Consider the following 16,689-nt stretch of genomic DNA (forward strand, 5'->3'; position numbering starts at 1 on the left):
TGAAATAACCACACTTGCCATTTAAATATAACTTTTATATTTATTATTATACAGTAAATGGTCTAGTTTTATTCTGTTCCTGGGTGTTTCTGGATTACTAAATATATAAACAGTACACATGGAACCCTATTACATTTTATGACCTTCAAGAAATCATGGATGAAGATTTTTAAACAATTTTCCAAAATTAATAAACATGTAAAATAGTTTTTATTTGATTCTGCTACCTTATTACATGTTTGGGAAAAGTATGTGAAAGAATAATACATTTACATTTTTTCAGGTGCTGTATAGTTATTATTTATATAAGCAGCTTCATTCTTTTATTCTGTTGTTCATTTTGGGGTATACTAAATAAAAATAAACTTTTTCCAATATAAACTTATAAAAAGGAAAGAGATAAACAAGAGAATCCTACAGGGACAACAGGAAAATGAAATAACTGGGGAAACTATGATGTGTTTGGTATATAAAACCCAAGGAGCCCCTATGTCCATAAATCTGGCCATTTTGTCTTCTATAGATGCCTTCATCTTTTCCATAGTCAAAATTTGCTGAATTGTACCGAAAATCAAAGCTGTCCCTCAGGCAGAGAGGCAAGAGTCCATTTGACCACAGGAAAATGAAAAGGTCTGCATGTAAATTCAGAATATTGTGATTTAAACAGTTTTTATACAGAATTCTTTAGCTATGGGACAAGTCCACCGAATATGTATTAAGGTGTCTGTGTTGGGACAACCCCTAAAACAGAGTAGTAGGGTAATTTTTTTTCAATAGTTTGAATGTTTAGTTTCTAGTGCAAAGTCTAGTTTCCCAAATATTGGAGAAGTCATTTGGACTTATGTTATCCGGAAACCCATTATACAGAAAGCTCTGAATTACGGAAAGGCCATCTCCCATAGACTCCATTTTATCCAAATAATCCATATTTTTAAAAATGATTTCCTTTTTCTTTGTAATAATAAAACAGTCGCTTGTACTTGATCCCAACTAAGATATAATTAATCCTTATTGGAGGCAAAACCAGCCTATTGGGTTTATTTAATGTTTACCTGATTTTCTAGTAGACATAAGGTATAAAGATCCAAATTATAGAAAGATCCGTTATCTGGAAAACCCCAGGTCCTGAGCATTCATGATAACAGGTCCCATACCTGTACAACATATGTAGAATCAAATCCAGTTGCCTTGAAAAAGGCTATATATTCTGGACAAACTACCTGTTCCATTTGGAGAAATTTCAGGTTTTAAAAATGGATAAGATGAAATTAGAGCCTGAATGTGAAAAACAGTTGATAAAAAGTTTAACCTGAGTTTAACATTATTGTTCTCAATGAGGAAAATCATATAAAAATTGGAGAAACTAAAAAGATTTAATGGCATTAAGACCTAAAGTGAAGCTCCTGGGGTGCAAGTCTGGTGGGAAGGAGGGGTTTTTCTTATTTATTATCTCTATAAAAAGTTCCATGAGCATAAAAAAACATTTTATTATTGTTCAGATATATCTTTATTCCTAAAAACATACACAAAAATACAATATAAAATACATTAAAAAATTCATTCCTATGGGATATTGAGAATCGTTTTCATCAAACACTGATCTCAGACTTTCACCCAATGATAAAAACACTTCTAAAAATCCCGTCAAAATGAATAGAAAGTAGGTGAGTATTTCCTCTGTGAGCTCTAATCTTACATTTGATACATTTGCCCCATAATGTTTTTGTTAATTTTTTAACAAAATTTGGTTTTTCTTTTCACACACATGAGACAGTGTGAAACATCAGAATTTAAAATATATATTATAGTAACATATGTACTTAAAATGTATGATTTTTACCTTTCCTTTCCCTCAATTTCTTCCTTTAAGTTTTTCACCTAAAGACTTTGAAGACGGAATTCTTTAACAGTTACCAAAGGTCCATGATTAGGTGTGAGGTTTAGAAGAAGATGTCTGGATAGGAAGAAGGGGAACAAGTGTCACCTCCACTTTAAACATCTTCAAATGTCAAAGTGGATCCATTTGATCTCCAATATACATTCTAGTCACACTCTTCTGTGAAGATACAGAATACCTGGAGACGGCGGTAACTGATATATTTCTTACTCTCAATAATATCTAACAATAGTTGCACGATTGTTCTTAAATGGAATTATAGAGACAAAACATGATGTAGATAAAATATATTTCATCTAAGGAAGTTATTTGCTCAATTAGACAGAAGCCTCAATCCAATAGGCTCTTCAGACCTAATAAATGTGGTCATTGTTTCCATGACTAAGAGCTCTAGGGGCATGAAATGCGTAGGGCCTTTAGGAGATGTTATTTTTTAATGTAAACCAAGAAGCTGAGCTTTTAAACTTTATATTGTGGTCCTGTTGATTTTCTAGTGTGCATGAAGCCTCTTTCAATGGTATTGCTGCCACAGTTCGGGCGCTGTAATTGTTCCCCATGAATAGCGTGCAAAGCTGATTAAACAGGACAGGCTTGGGACCATGACCAAAGGCAGTGAAGAATGTAGAGGTTCCAGAGAAGGGCAACTAAGAAATCTTAGCTATGAGGAAAGACTGGCCAAATTGGGGATGTTCACGCTGGAGAAGAGGCGCTTAAGGGGTGATATGATAACTATGTATAAATACATAAGGGGATCATATAATAATCTCTCTAATGCTTTATTTACCAGTAGGACTTTCCAGCTGACACAAGGTCACCCATTCCGATTAGAAGAAAAGAGGTTCCAGCTAAATATTGGGAAGGGGTTTGTTACAGCGAGAGCTGTGAAGATGTGGAATTGTCTCCCTGAATCAGTGGTACAGGCTGATACATTAGATAGGTATAAGAAGGGGTTGGATGGTGTTTAGCAAGTGAGGGAATACAGGGATATGGGAGATAGCTCATAGTACAAGTTGATCCAGGGACTGGTCCCATTGCATCTTGGAGTCAGGAAGGATTTTTTTTACCTCTGAGACAAATTGGAGAGGCTTCAGATGGGGTTTTGTCTTCCTCTGGATCACCTGGCAGTTAGGCAGGTTATACTGTATATAGACTTAAAAGGTTGAACTTGATGGACGTGTGTCTTTTTTCAATATAATTTACTATGTCTTAAAATGTTACTATGTCAAAATACCCAATTTGGGCCACAACAGTTAAAAGCAGGGCCAGAACTAGGGGTAGGCAGAAGAGGCAACTGCCTAGGACACAACCAAAGGGGGGCGCTGTGCAGGTACCTGTCTTCTGCCAACCACATGTTCGCTGCTCTGCCCTTCCTCCCCTCCTGGCACTCTCTCCCCTTGACCCCACTGCTGACAATCTCTCTCCTCCCCTTGGACCCCTCCCCTCCGTCACTCTCTCACCCTCCCTCCCTTCCAGTGATCTGCGCATGCGAGTGCACACTGTGCTCCAGGGACATGCGCACAGAACGCGCGCACGGAAAGGGGGGGAGCACAGTGGTGGGCCCGGTCGCCTAGGGCGTCCGGTCCGTTTGGCCCGGCACTGGTTAAAAGAGTCAACACAACTGACTTAATATGCTCACGTATTTGGAACAAACATTATAGGGCATTTCACAAAAGTTACCACACAAACACATATATTATTTCTATATGAGACTATATTGACCTATTCTACTATAGCTGTAGTTTCTCTTCTGGAGGGTCTGAATCAGGTTCAGTGGAAACAGTAAACCAACACAATTTCATAAAAAGGAATAATTTCTCTAAAATTCAAAATTGTAGATGACAAAATCTACAGTTTTTCTTTCTTTTGTTCCTGTACGTGTTTTGCTTTGAATTCAAACCGGGTACACCCTATCACATCTCCTAAAACGTGTCAATCCCTTGAGTGGATTTTTCCACCCACTTTGAAGGACCTTTTCTACCCAAACACCTGTATATTTTTATCCTAAGTAGGAGGCTTTCCTCATGACACCTCAAAACAATCATAAAGCTGAGGGTGAATATGGCAGCCTTTGATCTCAAGTAAAAAACAATGGCTGCAATACATACTAATATGTAGGAGTGTAGTATCTAAGTGTCACCTTTTACTTCAATATATTGAAGCAACAAAGAACAAACAAAATGACAGTTGCCTGTCTAAGGCAGAAATAAATATGTTGGTAACCTGGTAGACGCAGTTTTAATAAATCAAGTATTGCTTTACTGGAAACTGTTTCTATGACCTTTCATGTTCCTTAACCATTGGGGGTTCTAAAATGGTGGAATAGGGACACAGCAAGGGTGACATTTGTTGTGAATGCTCTTTTGCAGATTCAGAGATCGCAGTTCACTGCAGCCATCTTCCTGGTCTTCGTGTCTTCTTCCGACGCTTCTGCAATTTCCGTCTATTTCGGCGCATGCGCAGTTGTCGCGAACAGAGAAATTGCTCCAACTATCAATGCACCGCGTCACCGGTCTCTGTCTCAGATTACTGAAGACATTATCCCTTATAATACATGAGTGATACTCAGAGTTCCCTGTATAACTTAGCCTGCAGCCTTGTGCCTTTATATGGTCACAGAACAACCCCTCAGTGACTTCTAATATCCTTATCATTTACAGTAGGGGGTACATTATCCCTTATAATACATGAGTGATACTCAGAGTTCCCTGTATAACTCAGCCTGTAGCCTTGTGTCTTTATATGGTCACAGAACAACCCCTCAGTGACTTCTAATATCCTTATCATTTACAGTAGGGGGTACATTATCCCTTATAATACATGAGTGATACTCAGAGTTCCTTGTATAACTCAGCCTGCAGCCTTGTGCCTTTATATGGTCACAGAACAACCCCTCAGTGACTTCTAATATCCTTATCATTTACAGTAGGGGGTACATTATCCCTTATAATACATGAGTGATACTCAGAGTTCCCTGTATAACTCAGCCTGCAGCCTTGTGCCTTTATATGGTCACAGAACAACCCCTCAGTGACTTCTAATATCCTTATCATTTACAGTAGGGGGTACATTATCCCTTATAATACATGAGTGATACCCAGAGTTCCCTGTATAACTCAGCCTGCAGCCTTGTGTCTTTATATGGTCACAGAACAACCCCTCAGTGACTTCTAATATCCTTATCATTTACAGTAGGGGGTACATTATCACTTATAATACATGAGTGATACTCAGAGTTCCCTGTATAACTCAGCCTGCAGCCTTGTGTCTTTATATGGTCACAGAACAACCCCTCAGTGACTTCTAATATCCTTATCATTTACAGTAGGGGGTACATTATCCCTTATAATACATGAGTGATACTCAGAGTTCCCTGTATAACTCAGCCTGCAGCCTTGTGCCTTTATATGGTCACAGAACAACCCCTCAGTGACTTCTAATATCCTTATCATTTACAGTAGGGGGTACATTATCCCTTATAATACATGAGTGATACTCAGAGTTCCCTGTATAACTCAGCCTGCAGCCTTGTGCCTTTATATGGTCACAGAACAACCCCTCAGTGACTTCTAATATCCTTATCATTTACAGTAGGGGGTACATTATCCCTTATAATACATGAGTGATACTCAGAGTTCCCTGTATAACTCAGCCTGCAGCCTTGTGCCTTTATATGGTCACAGAACAACCCCTCAGTGACTTCTAATATCCTTATCATTTACAGTAGGGGGTACATTATCCCTTATAATACATGAGTGATACTCAGAGTTCCCTGTATAACTCAGCCTGCAGCCTTGTGCCTTTATATGGTCACAGAACAACCCCTCAGTGACTTCTAATATCCTTATCATTTACAGTAGGGGGTACATTATCCCTTATAATACACGAGTGATACTCAGAGTTCCCTGTATAACTCAGCCTGTAGCCTTGTGCCTTTATATGGTCACAGAACAACCCCTCAGTGACTTCTAATATCCTTATCATTTACAGTAGAGGGACCAGGAAAGAGAAGATCCAATGTCCTCCAATACCAGAGCTTATAGATTTGGCTTTGGCATCAGCAAATTATCCTGCACTTGGCTTTCTGATATAGAGTCACTTTTGGGCTCTATATAACTATTAGAGAAGAGTTTTAGGATTCACATTTAGGCACAGGCATCATTATGTAGAATGAACCAGATTGGGTCTATAAACAAGACAAAATGGGAAACATCAAACATCACATGTCATAAGCCAAAGTAGCATTTTATTGTTTCTGTAAGGCACATTCTTCCAAATCACATATAAAAGCAGTATCAGAGGATTGTTAATAAATGTGTATATAATGAGATTCAACCCAACAGGGTATGTAGGTAAGTACCAGTAGCCCCTGGCTATAGACACTGCAGGATCAGTAACTGGAGCGAAACACAGCTTAGAAAATTGGATCACCATGATTTGTGGACTAATGATTGGCTGAGTTGCAAATGGCTCTCAAAATGATGTGTGGCACCCCCTACAGCCTGAAGCTGATTTGGGCAAGTTGTTTGAAGCCCTTCATCTCATTAGCCACACTCATGTGCAACCAACTTCCAGTCATGGCCCTGGCCGAGGGCCACTCGCATCAGTACTGGCTCCAGTTGGGCCCAATCCCGATCCTTAAAATCAATGCCATGGATTAATTACATCATGACTTATGTATTTGTTTTGCACTTTCAAATCTTTTTGTTCTTAGCAGCTCAATATACTATTAACCCCTCCCTCCCCTTGTGACAGAGGTAATGTTGCTAAATATTAACCATGGTCATCTAAAAAAGATTAAAAATGAAAAAAAATAGGTGATCAAGTAGCAGCAGATAAGGCATGGAAGTTTAAGGAGAATAACGAGTCTAGTAACCCATAGCAACATAGCAACCAATCAGCAGTTTGCTGTTTTACAGCAAACATCTAATTGGTTGCAAACTTTGTGTCTTTGATTACATCCCTCTATTGGTGCTGTAGGACATTTCTGAAGCCCCTACTAGAACATTGTTTCTTTTAAAGTGGACCCGTCACCCAAAAAAATTATTCAAAATCCTATTTTATCACATTAGTCAAGCAAAATGAACTTTAATTACACTTTATAAATTATTTGAATCTTGTTTCCTTCAGTCTGGGAATTCATAATTATAGCAAACAGGCAGCAGCCATTTTGTGGACACTGTTATTAAGACAAGCCTTGTATCTTCTCAGAATCTTGTTTGTGCACCAGAATGGGGGACCTGATGTCCATCCCCATGCCCTGGTTACACAATGAAATGGTTAAGAGAACTGGGGGAACGTGGGGAGAGCAGTGACATGTAGGAAGTGCTGAATGGAAAGTGAAAGCAATTGTCTGCCCCGCCTCTATGCCTAGGCATAGAGGCGGGGCAGACAATATTTGATTGACAGCTGAGATTTTTAAATGAGTTTACAACAGCTATGAATGCTTTAATAAAAAATAGAAATTGGATTTCATGTGTAATTTGAAAAGGACTTTTATTGTACAGATTTTTGTGTCTGGGTGACGGGTCCACTTTAAAGAGATCCAAAAGTCTTCCATAAAATTCTCACTCTATATCAAAATCCGAAAATATCTCATTCTTTTCTGAAATCTACTCCGACCAAATCCGAATGGGTTATTTCCCCTTATTTATCAATACATTTTCCCGAAAAATTCCAGTGCGGTAAAAAAACTGTATTGAAAATTTGAATTGTACGATTTTTTTCGGATTTTCTTCCTAAAAACCACGAAATCTTCCGATTATTGCAGCAAACCTTCCCCCGTTGACTTATAAACAACCTCTGCAGGTCTTAGATGCTGGATTTTCAGATTCTGACTTTTTCCATCCTCGGGGTATAATAAATCCCAAAACAATTTTTTTTTTTTCACTAAAAATTCAGATTTTATAGTAGAAAAAAAAAAAATCTAATTTTTTGAGTTTTTGTCAAAGTGTCAGTTCCCTAACTTAAAGGGATAGTGTCATGGGAATTTTTTTTCGCCCCAAAACACAGCAGCTAATAGTGCTGCTCAAGCAAAGTTCTGCACCGAAATGGGGCTAGACAAATTGACAGTTTCCAGGTACACCCAGTCATGTGACTTGTGCTCTGATAAACTTCAGTCACTCTTTACGTGCAAAGGAATTCTCTAGTAAGAGACCACGCCATTGGTGCCTCATGGAGGTGTAGGATCAGTAGTTCTTCAGCTGCTTAACCATGCAAGAACCTAAAATCCAACAGCAGTTGCTGGAGAAGGCAAGATGGCTACAAAGCACCTCTAAAGAAAACTTTCTGAGTCACCAGGGGATGCCGCGTAAATTGGCACCATGGGCTACATGTTAGTGCTGGGAAAAGAGAATGACACTAACTGGAGATTATTCTGAACTGGTCTTTGCTCAGGACCTGGAAGTTGAGGCCCCTGTAGGATGTAGGATCAGCTTTCCTAAAACTCCTACAAGTCTCATATATAGACTGCAGCACGGGGGGCAAGGGTTCGAAACCTGCAGTCTCCGCAAGGCAGTGGTTATACCTCCACTGTTCCCTTTCTAGTCGGTGCAAGTACTTAAGGGGCAGTCCATCTCTCAGGTGTTTCTTCAGCTCTTCACGGGACTCAGAAAGCATTTTGTTCGGTGGCGGCAACTGGCATTTACCCTCGAGCACCGCTAAGAAGAACAGAACCTGACAGTTGAACAGTGGGAAGGGAACTACTATTTTACAAGCCCCAATGAAGCACAAGGTGGGGTAACGGGCATGGATCAGGTGCCTGTAGAGTGGTGGAATATGGCCTTGTCCCATATCTGGACCTAAGAACTCCTCCTCTTCCAGTAAATTAACCGACTGCTCCTTGGATAGTCGAGATTCCTGAGGATGTTCATTTGCACCCAAAGTTTCCTTGGAAGATTCCGGATGTCCATTACTTGCTGTTTTCTCAGAACACCTCTTTCCCTCACAAGGCACCAGAAAAGGGTAACTGTATTTGTACCCAGTACAGAATATTAAAGTATCTGCCTTCAGCTCAGTCCCATCCTCAAAGGTCAGGGTGTGGGGAGCAACAGAGGCCAAAGCAGGAGCCAAAGACATATTTTTGGGGAGAGCCCACTGCAGGGGAGGACCACGGTGGCTCAGCGTGACCTTCTCCGCATAAGGAGCCAGCTCCATGGCAATATCTACCCCAGAAGGGCCTGAACCCAAGAGAACCACAGAACGGGAGGAGAAGACCTCAGGGTGCCGGTAGACGTGACTGTGAAGAATATGGCCTGAGAAAACACCAAACAAATGACAGTCTTTACTTCTTTTATTTCAAGATAACCCTCAATATGTTCCCTTTAAAGGAGAACTAAAGCCTAACTAAAGAAGTAGGTAGAAATGTTCATGATACATGATGTTTTGTGCTTTTGTACCAGCCCAAGGCAACCACAGCCCTTTAGCAGCAAAGATGCCCCAGTAACTCCCCATCTTCTTTTCTGCTGATTCACTGCACATGCTCTTTGCTGCTGTCACTTACTGAGCTTAGGGACCCACTCACAATATACAGTACACATAGAATAGAAATGTCACAATATAAGGCTGATTAGTAATTAATACAAATAATTACTACATGGCAGCACAGAAACCAGTGCAATTAGCATCAGAATTTAATAATCAGCAAACCTGTAGCATCATCTTATATTACAGCCAGGGAAGCTCATTTTCTGCTGGATAATTAGTGACGACCCCTAAGGTTAGCTTCTCAACAGCCAATCAGAGCCCACTGAGCATGTGAGTGTCACAGACACTTTCCAAGATGGTGACCCCCTGTGACAAGTTTGAAGTCCTGGATCATTGCTGCTATTGACAAGCTGAAACTTTAGGCTGGTGCAATAAGTTCAGTATATAAAATATGGCATTTTAGCTATATTCATTTTTAGGGTTTAGTTCTCCTTTAATCATGCCAACCTTCACAGCAGATGGTTTATTCACAGTACCAATTAATTACCTTGAAAAGTTTCAATTCCAGCGATGTCTGGGATATAGGGCTTAGAGTAGTGTCTATGGAAAGAAGGAATTAAAGGGCAAGTAAATCCTGGAATAAATGTTTTATTTATAATCTTTACAAGGGGTCCTGTTCCACAACCACATGCCTACAAGTTACAGTCGCTCTGCCCCCTGCTGGAGGATAACGAACACCAAACGTGGAATAATGGTCACAGGGAATTCTGTGTGCATATGAGGAAGACCTTGACACGTTATAGAGAGTCACAGGAAATAAGGGAGACAATATGGTGGGAAATTGGGGAAAGCAACCAATCAGACAGAGCATTTTGTCTTACCCTGCACAAACCATCACAGCTTCAAACCTCTGTGTCACCGGATGAGCATCACCCTGGGTGCGGAATGTCACGTCCCAAGGAACCTGTACAGTATCCCCGTCCCCCAGTACTGGAGAGAGGGACTCCACTGTGCAGTGGAACTGCAGGAGAACAGCAGAAATGAGGATAATAGATCAATAAATCTGAGTTAATATCTTCAGCATTAGCTTCTGCCACCCTGCAACCCCCAGCGCCCTTCCCACAGATCCTTGGAGCAACCAAGCCGTCCTTACCCGTATGTGTGGGCGTATTCCAAACTTGTCCGTGTAATCCTCCAGGTACTGCAACACCTTGGAGTGATGTGGGAATGACGGGACAGATGGGTCAAAGCTGAAATCAGGGAACTCCATGATTTCTTTGGGCAGATTAGTCCTACGAGGGAAGACATTATTATACACTTGGCTATCTCTGCTTGATCTTCTTGACCAGGGACCCCCAACCTTTTGAAGCCGTGAGCAACATTCAGAAGTAAAAGGAGTTGGGGAGCAACACTAGCATGAAAAATGTTCCTAAGGTGCCAAATAAAGGCTGTGATTGGCCATTTGGAAGCCCCTATGTGGATTGTCAACCTACATGGAGACTCTGGCAGTGCACCTGGTTTCTATGAAACCAAAACTTGTCTCCAAGCCTGGAATTCAAAGAAAAGCACCTGCTTTAAGGTCACTGGGAGCAACATCCAAGGGGTTGGAGAGCAACATGTTACTCACGAGCTACTGGTTGGGGATCACTGTTCTTGACTATAGTTCCCTGCCAGCACAATAGAAAAAAACAAAATAGACCACCCTTATGTTTCCCCCGGTGACACCCCGATTTATCCCACCTAGATCAACAAGATAAGAGTGCCCCCACAATCTCATTAGCTGCTAATTACCTGAGGTGTCTGTACATGCTGGAGTGGACATGAGAGCTAATCTCTGAACCCTCTGTATAAACCCAGGTGCCCCCCACTTGCCCCGTCGTCTCAAATACAACCGGAGCTTCATAAACTGAAGGTGTTGCCAGGAGGTGGTGGGCACAGCACAGGCCCGCAGCTCCAGCTCCAATCACAGCCACTCGCAGTTTCCCCGATGCCATCTTTTATACGGTTAATTCTGTTACACAGTTGGTTGGGCAAAGAATACAATTGGTTACTAGCGGTTTCAATAAATAATTTATTGTTATTATTATTGGTATCTGATGCTCAGATTTCAGTCGCGCCAATGTAACAATGACCCAAGTCATACAATCTACTCCCTCTGTTTTCCAATTCAAAGCAACAAAATAAAACAGGATCTGTCAGCTACAAATACGTTCTTGAGTCAGCGAGTCTGTTGGTTTCTCAAGCTTTGAAGAAACACTGATTAGAAGTAAAAATTTGAAGCAGCAACGCTGTGCTATAAAGAATATGTTTATTTAGTCCATAAAAAGCCAACCGCCACTAAACCAACATCTAAAGACAGCCTATGATCAAGGGCGGTTACACCTGAAATGCGCAAGGCATTGGTCTAGTGGTGGTCTGCCAACCCAGCTGCACACCCAACCTTCTGTCTCCACTACATCTCTACTTACCTGTCCAACCACACATCCAACCTTCTGTCTCCACTACATCTCTACTTACCTGTCCAACCACACATCCAACCTTCTGTCTCCACTACATCTCTACCTACCTGTCCAACCACACATCCAACCTTCTGTCTCCACTACATCTCTACTTACCTGTCCAACCACACATCCAACCTTCTGTCTCCACTACATCTCTACTTACCTGTCCAACCACACATCCAACCTTCTGTCTCCACTACATCTCTACTTACCTGTCCAACCACACATCCAACCTTCTGTCTCCACTACATCTCTACTTACCTGTCCAACCACACACCCAACATTCTGTCTCCACTACATCTCTACTTACCTGTCCAACCACACACCCAACATTCTGTCTCCACTACATCTCTACTTACCTGTCCAACCACACATCAAACCTTCTGTTTCCACTACATCTCTACCTACCTGTCCAACCACACATCAAACCTTCTGTTTCCACTACATCTCTACCTACCTGTCCAACCACACATCCAACCTTCTGTCTCCACTACATCTCTACCTACCTGTCCAACCACACATCCAACCTTCTGTTTCCACTACATCTCTACCTACCTGTCCAACTACACATCCAACCTTCTGTCTCCACTACATCTAGGGTTGCCACCTGGCCGGTAAAAATGATGGTTGATCCCAATGTTATTAATAGGGAAAAAAGGCCAGTATCTTTTTCTGAAAAAGGTGGCAACGCTAAATACTAACACACATTTCTACCTGCCAGTCCAACCAACCACACATCCAACCTTCTGCAACCGCCACTTCTCTTCATGCCGGTCCAACCAACCACATATCCAGGCTCCTCCCCTCCCCATAACTCTACCTACCTGTCCAACCACACATCCAACCTTCTGTCTCCACTACATCTCTACCTACCTGTCCAACCACACATCCAACCTTCTGCCCCCCCCACATCTCTACCAATTACTGCCCTACCCATATATCTACCAATTACTCGTCTCCACTCCATCTGCCAGTCAAACTGCATATCCAAACTTCTAGCCATTTTCCATCTCTATTTGCCAATCCAACTGCTCCTCTCTATCCATCTTAAAGCTCAGCAAAACAGAATGAGCTGGCACTTTATAACTACTTGTTAATAAACATTAATGAACACTCTACAAGTGTCAATCATTCTATCTATACAAGTAAAATTCTGTATGTAGTGGAGACTTACAACATCAGAGTTATTCAGAATGTGTGAAGTGTTGTGACGTCTCCATTTAGTTTCTATGCCCCTACTGCACAGACAACTGCCGCCTGTCACATAAATACTAATGTCCCTAAGGAGCTGTGTGTGTGTGACTGTGTGTGTGTGACTGTGTGTGTGTGTGTGTGACTGTGTGTGTGTGTGACTGTGTGTGTGTGACTGTGTGTGTGTGTGACTGTGTGTGTGTGACTGTGTGTGTGTGACTGTGTGTGTGTGTGACTGTGTGTGTGTGTGTGTGACTGTGTGTGTGTGTGTGTGTGTGTGTGTGACTGTGTGTGTGTGTGACTGTGTGTGTGTGTGACTGTGTGTGTGTGACTGTGTGTGTGTGAGGAGAGCTCTGTCCCTGCACTAGAGCCGGATCTATATAGACCAGTTCTACACTCACATCTGTACTTACCACTTGTCCGGCACCAGCCCTTCCTCTCCTTCTGCCTCTCTCATGTTGGACATTGATCCTTTACCCGCCGTGTGTCAGTCATTCATTCACCTCAGTCACATCATTAGTCTCACACTGGAGATCCAACTGTCACACAGGGACGGATCACTTTCCCACCACCAGAGGGGCAGAAAATGAGGGGGAAACAGATTAATATAAAGAAATAAATGAATTTGTACTGCTGGTTGTGGATATGAGTGTCAGTGGCACATAACTGACAGAAACTCACTATGTGGCAGTTGCACAGAGGAAAGTTCCACAGTAGAACATTGTACAGTCTAACAAGTCAGTCCAGTGACTGGGACAAAGGTCAGGCAAATATTTAGCATTCCACAGTCTCACTGCAGCACAACAGGAAGTGCTGACTGGTTGCCATGGCTACAAGTGTGTGACAGTTGCCTATGAGCGGTATAAATGTGCCCCTGGAGGAGCTGCACCAGCAGGGGAACTTATTATATCAAACTTGATAAGAGACACACACACCACTACAGACTCCCAGCAGCACCTCAGCAAAGCACAGCCGGGAGTTGTTCACTAGAGACAGAGCGGCCGGAGAAGAACTGGGAGAATAGTGGCACCGAGCAGCAGCCACACTTCCCATTTAAACTCACCCCATTAACTGAAGCGTGACCGGAAGTTGATGGAACCCGGAAGTCGGCTCGCGCGACGCATTCTGGGGCTTGTAGTTGGGAAGTGGGATAGAGGCGGAAGTGGCGGTAGTGTTGTGCTATAAAGGAGTACAGACAATACACAATATATATAAACATACTCTTACATACAGCTGCCCAGGGATAACATGACTTCTAGTCAGTATGGGAGGTTAAAGGGGGGCTTCACCTTAGTTACTATATTGTACAATGGCTAATTTCAAGCAACATTTCAATTGTTGTTCATTTTCTCTTTATCTTTTTTTTTAAACTATTTGCTTCTTCCTCTAACTCTTTCCAGCTTTCAAACTGGATTCACTGACCCCCATGACCAATGTATTGTTGTTACTACTTATTATTCCTCATCTTTCTATTCAGGCCTCTTCTATTCATATTCCAGTCTCTTATTCAAATCAATTCATGGTTGTTAGGTTATTTGGACCCTAGCAACCAGACTGCTGAAATTACAAACTGAAGAGCTGCTGAATAAAAAGCTAAATAACGCAAAACCCACAAATAATAAAAACCAACAATTGTCTCAGAATATCCCTCTCTACATCAGACTAACAGTTAACTCTTTTAATGGGTAACACTGCCGCAACACCCTGTCCAAAGGGAATAATCCAGGCAGGGCCGCCATCAGGGGGGCACAGGGGGTACAAGTGTACCTGGCCCAAGCCTGAAGGGGGGCCCGGCAGTGCTGCAATTTTCAAAAGAGCCGGGCCCCCCTTAAAGGAGAGTGATAATCCCGGGCCCCGGAGCGCTCCTATCAGGCCTGTACCCAATGGCGCGCACTACCTCCCTCAGGGCTACATCCAGCTCTATTGGCTATGCCTCCGCACCGCCCACCTACCACTCATTGGCTGCACCACCCGTCGTTCACCTGGGAGCCGTCCCTATACCCAGCCAGCAGTCTCGCCCTTTCCCTCCTTCCTCCAGACCCCATATATATATATATATTTTAAAAAAAACTTAGCCTGCGTGCTGCTCCGTCTGCGCATGTGTGCCGGCGTGGGGCAGCAGCGAGGGGGGGCGGGGGGCCCTGGACAGCAGTCCCAGTAGGCCCCGGGCCCCCCAGTCCGACCCTGGTGGGAACAGTCCACACTGCATTCTGGATAGGGAGGGAAAAAAGAGTTTGGGTGCAGTGGGTGGGGCCTGGAAGTGGCGGCAAATGGAAAAGAAAAAGGGAATCAATCCTGGGTTGGGAATTTATATTTGTTTGTTTCCCACACAGTCCCAGTATCTGCCACTGGTACCCGCTAATAGCCACATACAGACTGGCACAGGGGGAACTGCAGACAAGAGACTGGCAGAGCGAGATAGAAACACGCAATGTGTGGGTTCCAGGGGGGTGGGGCTTGCCAGGGAGTAGGTGGGGTTTTGACAAATTTGGCCTTGGCTGGGGTGAATCAGGGGTGTGGCCCAGGAGTGGGCGGAATCTGGGAAAAAATTTTGTACAGGGCCCCGTGATTTCTATTGGTGGCCCTGAGTCCAGGTGCCCAGAGTATGGGGGTTAACAGGCAAGACTGGCATAAAACCCGTAGGAATATTACAAGTAACAGGACACGAGTGGTTCATCAGTGACACGGACACAATACCCTCCTCCCTAGTGTGACCATCTTTTTACAACCCAAATGATGGAAAATCACATGACAATTTCTGGCTAATAAGCAATTTGTTTGCTCACTGTAAGGCTTTCTAGACACCAGTACAGCCTGCATATAAACAGATTGCATATTAGTCACAAGGCATATAAATATCTCATTAGGTTTTTTTATAGGTGAGAGGGCAACTCTATAACTGCAGATTAACACCAATAACACCGCAGCAGCAATAACCTACCCCTGGGGTAATTACACAGCAAACTGTGACACTCGCAATATCCTGCTCCTTAGTAGGGATGCACCGAATCCAGGATTTTGCCATTTTCAGCAGGATTCAGAAAGTTCCGAAGTTCCCATTACTTGCGATCAAGTGCAAACAGTACTGTTTTATTAATACAGAAAAAAGGAAATAATTTTTTAAAAATGTAAATTATTCTATTAAAATGGATCTTCGGATAATGGATCCCATACCTGTAAAGTAGGTACAGGGGGGGGTGGCTGTACAAGGCATTGGCTGTTGTTAAGCGCATACTAACTACTGGTTGATAGGAACTAGTATAAAGATATAAACAAGGAACAATATGTACAGGTATGGGATCCATTATCCGGAAACCCAATATCCAGAAAGCTCAGAATTAGGGAAAGCCAAATAATCCACATTTTTAAAATTGATTTCCTTTTTCTGTGTAATAATAAAACAGCCGCTTGTACTTGATCCCAACTAAGATATAATTAATCCTTATTGGAGGCAAAACCAGCCTATTGGGTTTATTTTGTTTAAATGATTTTCTAGTAGATTAAGGTATGAAGTTCCACATTACAGAAACATCCGTTATCCAGAAAGCCCCAGGTCCCGAGCATTCTGGATAACAGGTCCCATACCTGTATGTGGGTATATGGGGAAATAAAGCAACATGAACCCACCCATGTGCAGTTAATCATATACTCTACTATGCTGGTACATGGCACTACGGA

The 16,689-nt window shown here is 42.3% G+C and overlaps 1 protein-coding gene across 5 annotated transcripts; it reads right to left on the reverse strand.

Annotated features, from left to right (window-relative positions):
- Positions 1-7,898: 7,898 nt before the first annotated feature.
- LOC108711754 (flavin-containing monooxygenase FMO GS-OX-like 4) lies at positions 7,899-14,205 on the reverse strand. 5 transcript variants are annotated; one of them, XM_018253771.2, is made up of 6 exons: positions 14,075-14,205; positions 11,111-11,330; positions 10,473-10,611; positions 10,201-10,340; positions 9,867-9,919; positions 7,899-9,147 (listed from the first exon to the last, which is right to left on the reverse strand). In XM_018253771.2, the coding sequence occupies exons 2-6, from the start codon at positions 11,311-11,313 to the stop codon at positions 8,255-8,257; spliced, it is 1,428 nt and encodes a 475-aa protein (XP_018109260.1). In that variant the 5' UTR covers positions 11,314-11,330; positions 14,075-14,205; the 3' UTR covers positions 7,899-8,254. The 5 variants fall into 5 exon arrangements, with proteins under 5 accessions (XP_018109260.1, XP_018109261.1, XP_018109258.1 ...); XM_018253772.2 differs by lacking the exon at positions 14,075-14,205 and adding an exon at positions 13,947-14,068; XM_018253769.2 differs by lacking the exon at positions 14,075-14,205 and adding an exon at positions 13,425-14,068.
- Positions 14,206-16,689: the final 2,484 nt, after the last annotated feature.

Source organism: Xenopus laevis, chromosome 3L, assembly GCF_017654675.1.
Source record: "Xenopus laevis strain J_2021 chromosome 3L, Xenopus_laevis_v10.1, whole genome shotgun sequence".
NCBI lineage: Eukaryota > Metazoa > Chordata > Amphibia > Anura > Pipidae > Xenopus > Xenopus laevis.

What these genes read in the sequence shown, in the direction of transcription:
- LOC108711754 (XM_018253771.2), bottom strand. Translation starts at nt 11,313, where the DNA reads ATGGCATCGGGGAAACTGCGAGTGGCTGTGATTGGAGCTGGAGCTGCG. An exon ending in AGCATGTACAGACACCTCAG is followed by an intron (nt 10,612 to 11,110) that starts GTAATTAGCAGC and finishes CTTCCCTCGTAG; the next exon opens with GACTAATCTGCCCAAAGAAA. An exon ending in GCTGTGATGGTTTGTGCAGG is followed by an intron (nt 9,920 to 10,200) that starts GTAAGACAAAAT and finishes TTCTTTCCATAG; the next exon opens with ACACTACTCTAAGCCCTATA.